Source organism: Elephantulus edwardii, unplaced genomic scaffold (genome assembly GCF_000299155.1).
Source record: "Elephantulus edwardii isolate Elephantulus edwardi_28Jun2011 unplaced genomic scaffold, EleEdw1.0 scaffold00005, whole genome shotgun sequence".
NCBI lineage: Eukaryota > Metazoa > Chordata > Mammalia > Macroscelidea > Macroscelididae > Elephantulus > Elephantulus edwardii.
In genome coordinates, this window is record NW_006399755.1 from 20,209,819 (window position 1) to 20,218,418 (window position 8,600).

At 42.9% G+C, this 8,600-nt stretch overlaps 1 protein-coding gene across 1 annotated transcript in view; it reads left to right on the forward strand.

The window, feature by feature from the left end:
• Window positions 1-4,245: 4,245 nt before the first annotated feature.
• Window positions 4,246-8,600, forward strand: part of HOOK1 (hook microtubule-tethering protein 1) — a 71,259-nt gene continuing 66,904 nt past the window's right edge. The window contains exon 1 of the mRNA XM_006879738.1: window positions 4,246-4,505. Coding sequence (XP_006879800.1) covers window positions 4,443-4,505 — 63 coding nt within the window. The 5' untranslated portion in view covers window positions 4,246-4,442. The remainder of the gene's footprint in view (window positions 4,506-8,600) is intronic.

The following is an 8,600-nucleotide window of genomic DNA, read 5'->3' on the forward strand; positions in this document are numbered from 1 at the left end:
AAGTGTGTCAGAGATTGTGACATTGGCTTAGGATAAAGAAAGGCTCAGACCTATTGTTCATAGGGTCATGATGAGTTGTAGTTGACTGTAGGGTACATAACAACAACAACAACAATAACAACAACACGCTATTAGTGTTTGAAAATTTTGTACATGGATGTCATTACCATAGAGTTGGTTTCAACTCATAGAGAAATCACATGTGTGAGAAGGAGAAAAGGTTTCCAAAGCTATGTTTGAAGCAACTCCTAGGCATTTCTCCTAAGATGAGTTAGAATCACCAACCTTTTAGCCAGTAGGCTAGTGCTTAACAGTCTGTGCCCCTCAATGACTCATAAAGAACAGTCCAGAGTCCAGAGAAAATGATATTTTGACATTTCTTCTGTCATTATTTTTAAACTGATTATAAAGTACCACGAGCTAATTGAAAAAAAAAAAGATTAAAACTATGAAAAGATTACAGAAGACAACAATTATCTCTAGTCCATCTGTTAAAATCACTACAGAAGTTAGCGTTTGGATTGTTTTGTTGTTTTTTCAGTCTACTTGCTGTTGTTGTTGTTGTTGTTATGTGCTGTTAAGTTGCGTGAAACTCATAGCAACCCTATATACAACAGCTCATTAAACCCTTCTCTATCCTGTGCCAATCTTATTGTCTCTGACACAACTACCCCCATTACCTCAGTAACTGAATCAATCCATCTTATTGACGGTCTTCTTCTCTTGTGCTGTCCCTCCACCCTCTGAAGCATGACTCCCCTCTCCAAGGACTGATCCCACCTTGTAACATGTCCAAAGCATGTCAGGTGAAGCTTCAGAATGCTAAGTAACATTCACATTGTTGAGGTAACATGACCATAGAGTTTGTCTTTCAGTATAGCTTTTCTAGCATTGTTTGAACATGGATGGATGAGTAGGACTATGTGAGTGGGGTGTGTTAGCCTATCCACAAGAGGACTGGCTATCTACCATTCCATCAGAGGGTTGAATAGTCTCAACAATCTACAAGGGAACTGGCTTGTCTTATCAATAAACTTAACAGCTCTAGCTGCAGAGACAAGTATTCCACCACCAGAAGAGGAAAGAGATTTCCTCCACTCCAGTGGGGGAAAAAAGCAGAAAAATATAAGACATGCTTGCAGACAGCAGTAGTTGTCATGGTCAGACATGAGATGAGATGAGATGGGATGAGACTTTAGAGGGTAGGGGGAAGCCCATAGTGGCAAGACTGACAACTTCGTTGCACAACTGGGGGATAGCCAATATTGGCAGGACTGAGAACTTGGGACTCCTTAGAGCTGTGAGGCTCAAGGCTGAGGTGCCTGCATGCACATTTTGGGATCTGTCTTGACTATATACTGTTATTAATCTGGACTGTAACCTTTTGACTTCCCCAATATGGTTCTGTGTGAACCCATATCTATCAAATCACATTTTTAATCCAGCAAAGCAGTAAGACCCTCAATCAGATGGATTGACACGGTGTCTGCTACAATGGGCTCTTGTGTGTCAGGAAGTGTGAGGACGGTGCAAGATAGAATAGGGTTCAGATCTTTTGTTCATAGAGTTGCTATGGGTTGTACTCAACTTGACAAAACCTAACAACATCAACAATAAAGCAGTAAGATTAGTGTTGAGATGAGTAGAAAGAGGTACAGGAACACGAGGGATATGTAATCTCACTGGTATAGGTTTTGTGTTATTGATGCTGTGGATGCTGATAAAGGTCAGGCATGATTGTCCTCACATGGCCCTTGCTTTTTATAATGACTTATATATCCATATCTAAAGCTGCACACAATGTACACAGGGTGACCATTCTCTTTTACCATATGTTCTCAAAGGTAGTTAGGTGCCCTGGAGTCGAGTAGTGACTCTATGAACAATAGATGGGAACTGTGTCCTATCCTGCACCATCCTTATCATTCCTGACACACTTGAGGCCACTGTCACAGCCACTGTATCAATCCAGTTCCTTGAAGGACTTCCTCTCTTTAATCTTCCTCATTACCTTTATTAGTTAGCAAATACTCTCTTAAGAATGTTCTGTTGATTACTTAACCATTCTCACCTATTTAACATACATTATTTAACAATATAAAATTGTAATACACATTATTATTCAACATTTTTGGCCATATTCTTATTATTTCAATAGAATTATAGGTAGAAGTTAAACTATGGCATTATGAAGTAGTTTTTTTAAGGCTTTTTTAAAAATAAATACTCTTTTCCTCTCTCCCCACCAATAAAGCTCACTTCTGTTATGCATGAAAATGCAGGTCACTGTTCTCAGCTTCATTGTTAGCTCTTGTTTTATTTCAGTGATTAATATTTTGTATTTTTCTAACTTTTTCATATTTATTATTTGTATTTATTCTTGGTGTTCAATAAAAATACACTTTTTTGTGATTTTTCCATTGCATTTAATATCCTGGAGAATTGAATAACCTTTCCCCAAAGCTCTGCCTTCAACTTGAACAGAATCTAGAAGTTGTTATTGTTGTTAGATGCTGTCAAATTGAGTACGACCTATAGCGACCTACAGGTCTGAACCCTGTCCTATTCACTGCGATCCTTCCACTTTCTGACACATTAGAGAGTCCATTGTGGCAATCACCTTGTCAATCTATCTGGTTGAGATCTTCCTCTCCTTTGCTGACACTTTTAGGAGTATCATCTCTCTCTCAAAGGAATAGCCTCTTCCTAGCAACATGATATAGCAGTATGTATAAAAGTATAACTATTACATTCAGTTATTCTAATTAAATATTTCCAATCAATTATAGATTCAACCATCTGCGGCTTTTTTGTGATAAAAGTTATTTTCAAAGGCTTCTTAGTATGGATAATATGGTAGTTCATATTTGTAAAGGAGCTTATAATTCATTAAACTTCTTAGCATCCATTATCATTATTGCCCCATGAGTTTATAAAAGAAGTAGTGCCATTAAGCATTCTTTAGCATTGTAGTTACAGCCGTGAACAGAGCCCAAGTGTTACTTGGGAAGTAAAGCCAATAGACCAAATTTTCAATTCCTAAACCCTGTACTTTCCTTTCAGCCAGATTTCGAAAATTCTGTGTCCAGAAATATAAAATGACTCACCATGAGATAAGTTAGACTAAATTTAAGGAGGTTGGGAGCGTATTAATATACTATATTTTTAGAATGAGAATGGTTAGATCAGAAGTTTTTCATTTCAGCCAAACATCATTCTTAAGTGTTCAATGTCTAAATACAAACATGCAGCAAAATAATTGGACCAGCTGCACTTTCACACGGAGCTTTAATTAACGAATATATGAAAGAGGGGAGTAATGACAATCAAATGCAAGACTATTTTAATCCATCTCAAAAGTCCTCGCCATGTCAGTACCCTGATAAACGTTCAAATAAATGCCACCCCCTTTAACAACATCAGAAAAGATAGTTGTTGGGTGGTGGTTTGTTTTTTTTTTTACCCTTCATCGAAAAAAGGAAGCATACATTTATATCTTCCACGATTTTCAAGAACTAAGAGATCATGTTGTTTTTTCATTGTGCTACCTGAAAATGGTCTTTTTAAATACGCACAGCCTTGCAGAAAACTCATTCGTTTGCCACAAGGACCCAAGAAAAAATCAGCTCCTCTTGCCTTGTTAGACTTTGCCATAATTACACATGGATGGTTTCCCAAGGAGTGGTTTTTATTCAGATGAATTTACTGTTTCTGAAGACGTTATGGTAATGAAGGGTGGGCCTCTACAGGTTCAACGGAAGGAAGATGCGCTTCAAAGAAGAAAGCTGGAGGCAGGAGGATGCCTGCACCCTGCCAGGACCCAGTATCCCCTGGCAGGCCAGAAGGGTAACTTCTGCTCTGGCCAATGTAACCACCGCTCTGCGCAAACGCACAACGTTCCTCCTGCCTCCCTACACCTGCCAGGTCACAAACCCCTTCCTACCGCTTCCCGCTCCACCCTGGAGGCTCAGTCTTGTCTCAAGTTCATTGGTCAGAATCCCAGGAGGGCGCGTCCAATCAACAATCCCTACTGCGCCACCTAGTGCGGCTCTCCCCTCCCCCAGCCCTCCTCGTCCCGCCACTCGCGGTACCTTCTTTGTGACTGGTGCGCGCACAGGTCACTCAGTGTGGCACGGCACCGCGGAGCCGCGCGGGCGGGAGCGGCGGGGAAGGACGAAGGTGGGGGGCGGGGCTCAGGTGCTGTGGGCTCGGCCTGGGCGGGGACGGGGGCGCGCGCGCCGGGGAAGGTGGGGGCGGCGGCGAGGAGGCTACGCCGCGACGTCGGCTGCGCGAGGTTGGGCGCGTGAGCGGCGCGGGCGCGGGGCCTGGCTACCCAGCTTTCCCGGCGTGTGTGCAGGTCGTCGACGCTGGCTGCTGGCGGAGCGCGCGGACGGGGACGGGCCTGGTGTCTGCAGCGTGCGTAGTCGACGGCGGCCCTGGCCATGGAAGAGACGCAGCCGCTTCCGCAGCCCGAGCTGGCGCTCTGCGACAGCCTCATGATCTGGGTGAGTGTGCGGGGAGCGCGGGCGAGTGCGGGGCCGAGGGGCGCGCCGCCGGAGCCAGAGGAGGTGCTCGAGCCCCGAAGCAGCTGGAGGAGGTGCTCGCGCCCCGTGGGAGCCGGTGGAGGTGCTCGGGTCCCAGGGGAGCCGGAGGAGGTGCTCGGACCCCTTGGGAGCCAGAGGAGGTACTCGGGCCCCGAAGCAGCTGGAGGAGGTGCTCGGGCCCCGTGGAAGCCGGTGGAGGTGCTCGGGTCCCGGGGCAGTCCCGGGCCGCCCTGCCCTCGCGCTTCTTGCCCTTGGCACCTTGCGGGTCGTGATCTGTGCGTTGGTGGAGCCTCCGACCTGCGTCATGCCTGTAACCTTTTCCTTCCAGACCCCTATGATCTACCAGATCCTGCCCCCAAACTACACTTTTCAGTTCATCGATTCTCTCTCGCCTTCCATCTGCTCAACCCCCCAAACAAAACACTATCTTTCTTGTCCATTCCGACCTATGGAGACATAGGTAAGACATTGAAATGCACGGGAGGTTTTACATACTCATTGATTATCTTAAACCTTTTTTAAACTCCCTGCTGTCGAGTTGAGTCCGATTCATAGGGACCTTCCATAGGATTTCAAGACTACAAATCCTTATGAAAGCAGACCACAACATATTTCTCCCGGAGAGTCGCTGGTGGATTCAAACCACTAACTTTTTTGGTAGCAGCAATTGCTTTAATTGCTACAGCCAGGGCACCTTATCTCCTGAACAGTTCTCCTGCAAGGGGGCTTTTGTGCTTTTTGGGAGGGGAAGACTCCCTACCCCATTGATCACTCCCTTTCTTTCAGTGATCATCATACTTTGCTCTTGAGGTGGACACAGGTGATCAAGAAGGGAGCCGATTTTATTTTATTTCCTGGATTGGTGTGTTTTCAGTACCCTTAATTTCTGGTCTGGGAGAAACCGCTTCTAAGACATACTTCCATGCGTTTCTTGTGTAAAGAAAAAGATACTAGAGTTGGGGGGTGGGTGTGTGTCGTGTTTTCTCTTTGGTCTGTCATTTCCTCTAAATGGGCAAGTAAAGCAAAACAGTTGGCGTTTTTGTTTACCCTTTACGATTCTGTTAATTTGCACTGAGTTTGGATAGCCAGAATGTATTCTCAGATTCATCAGTCATTAAAGTGATCAACAAAATGTTTCACCCCTCCAGGTTTCTCGGATATCAACAAGGTAGCATAAGGTTGAGGGTATCAGGCTGCCATGCTAACTGAAATGTGTACAGTTTGAAACCACCATTTGTTCTTAGGAGAAAGATGAGTCTTCTCCATAAGAAATGAAAGACTCAGAAACCCCGTGGATGGTGTTTTTGAATGGGAACCAACTTGACAGCAATGAGGGAGGTTTTTTGAGTTGACATTCACATGTGGTGTTGGTTGTCGTGTACCATCAAGTTGGAACCAACCCGTAACTGACCCTCCAATCGGTTTACAGAGGCAATTAATACCACAGGAGGGGACAGCCCATCCTTCTCCCACAGAGCAGCTGCAGGATTTGAACTATGTGCCTAACCCATATTGAGCAAGGTTGGTGCTCCATTCCCAAGCAGGTTGTTCATTTGTGTCAACGGGAGTGTGTGCAAAATGGAATCTAAACAAACTGGATCGGGAAGTTGTAATTGGTTGTGTATGATTCAAAAGAATGAGAAATTGAGGAAGTTTATGAAATCTGTTGGAAATAATCATAAAATAAAGCAACACAAACATTTTAAAGGTAAATAGAATTAATTTTAAGAGGATTGTAGATGTCTAGGCTTTCCAAGTTCCATGTGGTTAGTTTTTTTGTATGCTCATTTAAAATTAGTATTGGAATTTAGAAGCTGTATTTAAGACTGTCAAGAAACAAGGCAGCATTACTGTTAATGATCTGTTTTGTTGCAACCAGTGGCTAATTAAAGGGTGTATCCTAATTTGTTACATTGTTTCTCTAAACATCTGATGGAAGTAGTAGCCTTGGTCTTTATGATGTCATAGGCTTACATGTGAACTGATGGAGAAGCACATGATTTTCTTGAATTATCCAAGGGAGAAAGATAGACAGTCTCCTCCCGTGCAGTTTACAGCCTTGGGAACTAGGGTCGGCTATGCAGTGCATTTTTGGGGGGTTGTTTTAAGTTTGGTTTTAAAAATATGTGACGTTATTCTTTAAACTGATATTTATTGATTCCATGCTTTGCGTTAGGCACAAAGTATGATAAATACCAGTGAGAATAAAAGTGTTCCATTTCAGTTGGAATAGTAGGCAGAAAAATGTAGTTACAATGAAAAACAAAATACATTAAAAGGAGTAAAAGAATTATAAACTGAGTGAACAAGAACCATTAGTGATAAAACTGAGTTTGCTGTCGGGTCCTCTCCCAGGCTGCTGAGCAGTGTGGAGAAAGTGAATGGCTGAATACTTCTGTCTCTCTGAACATGACAGCCAAATCTCACTGTTTCTTTCCACTGCTTCCAACTCTGAAGAAGAGTGTCTAGTTAGTTCTCTCCTTTGTGTTAGCAACCTCAATCAATACTCCATTTGAGACATCAGCTCTTCATCTTTTTTTAAAATAAAATTTTTATTTTATACTGGTTTACTTACAAAGTTTGGATATATTGTTTTTCACACAAGATCTGTCCCATATCCTTTACCCACCTTGCCCTCCATGCATCAAATTTGTGTGACCCTATGATTATTTCCCCCCTCCCCGCCCCACCATTTTGACCCCTCTGCTCCCCACTCCCTTAGATCCTCATACACATCCTACAATAATGGTATTATACAGTATTTGTCCTTATGGGATTGAGCTAGTTCACTTAGCATAATGCTGTCCAGTCCCTCCCAAGTTAGGTAGTAATATACAAAATCATTGCTCTGTGGGCCGCATAATATTTCATCATGTGATTGTACCATGATTTCTTAATCCATTCCATTGTGATTAGATATTTGGACTGTTTCTATATTTTTGCGATGGTGAATAATAGTGCTATCAGCATTGGTGTACAAGTCTCCATTTCTGCTTCAGTTCTCATTTTCTCAGGGTATATTAGTTCAACTTTAGACAAACGATCCCCTCTACCTTCTTACTTCTGGTTCTGACTTTAGACCCCAGTCCCTCTATTTCCAATATATTTTGTTTTATCATTCATCATTTTTCTTGATTTGTAAATTCTTCTGTCTACATCTAAACATTATGAGTCCCTGTATGATGCACATAGGGACCTCTGGTGGCCTAGAGCTAAGAAGCTGCACTGCAATCTCAAAGATACATGATTTAAATTGACTAGTTATTTTGCGGGACAAGGATGGGCAGTCTCCTTCCTTGTGATCTACTGCCTCTGAAAACCTGCTGGAGGGTCAGCTATGGGTCATATCTGACTTGATCGCATTCAGCAACAACAGCATGATACACAAAATTAATTGCCAAACTGAGTGGTACCTATAGGTACCTCAGAAGTCAGAGCTGGCAGTCAGCTTTTCAAAGGTGGTTTGATGTGGTAGTGGTTGTTACTCCTATGTGCTATCGAGTTGGTATTACTCTTTAGCGACCATGTGAACAATAGCTTTGAACCCTGCTCTTTCTTGAGCCAATCTCACTATATCTGATACACCTACCCCCATTGGCACTGTCACTGTGTCAATCTACCTCATTCAGAGGCTTCCTCTCCTGTGCTGTCCCTCCACCCATCCAAGTATGGCGTCATTCTCCGAAGACAAATCCCTCCTGGCAGCATGCATAAAGTATGTCAAAGAGACCTTCAAAATCCTTGCCTCCAAGGAGCAGCTTGGTTTAACCGTCTCCACGATGGACCTTTTTGCTCCCTTAGTAGTATATAGTATATTCAGTACTCTTCTCCAGCACCACAAGTCAGTTCTTCTAGCAACTTAAATCATTGTCCACCTCCCTGATGCATAGCAAGTAATTGTGAAGATCATGGCTTGAATCAGTCTCACCTTAGTCTTTAGATCGACATTATTTCTCTTTAGTACTTTGGAGGAGTCCCTAATAGCAGATTTTCCCAGTGCAGTTCGTCTTTTTTTTTTTTAAATTTTTATTTTATTATTTTTGTGTAAGTGTACCG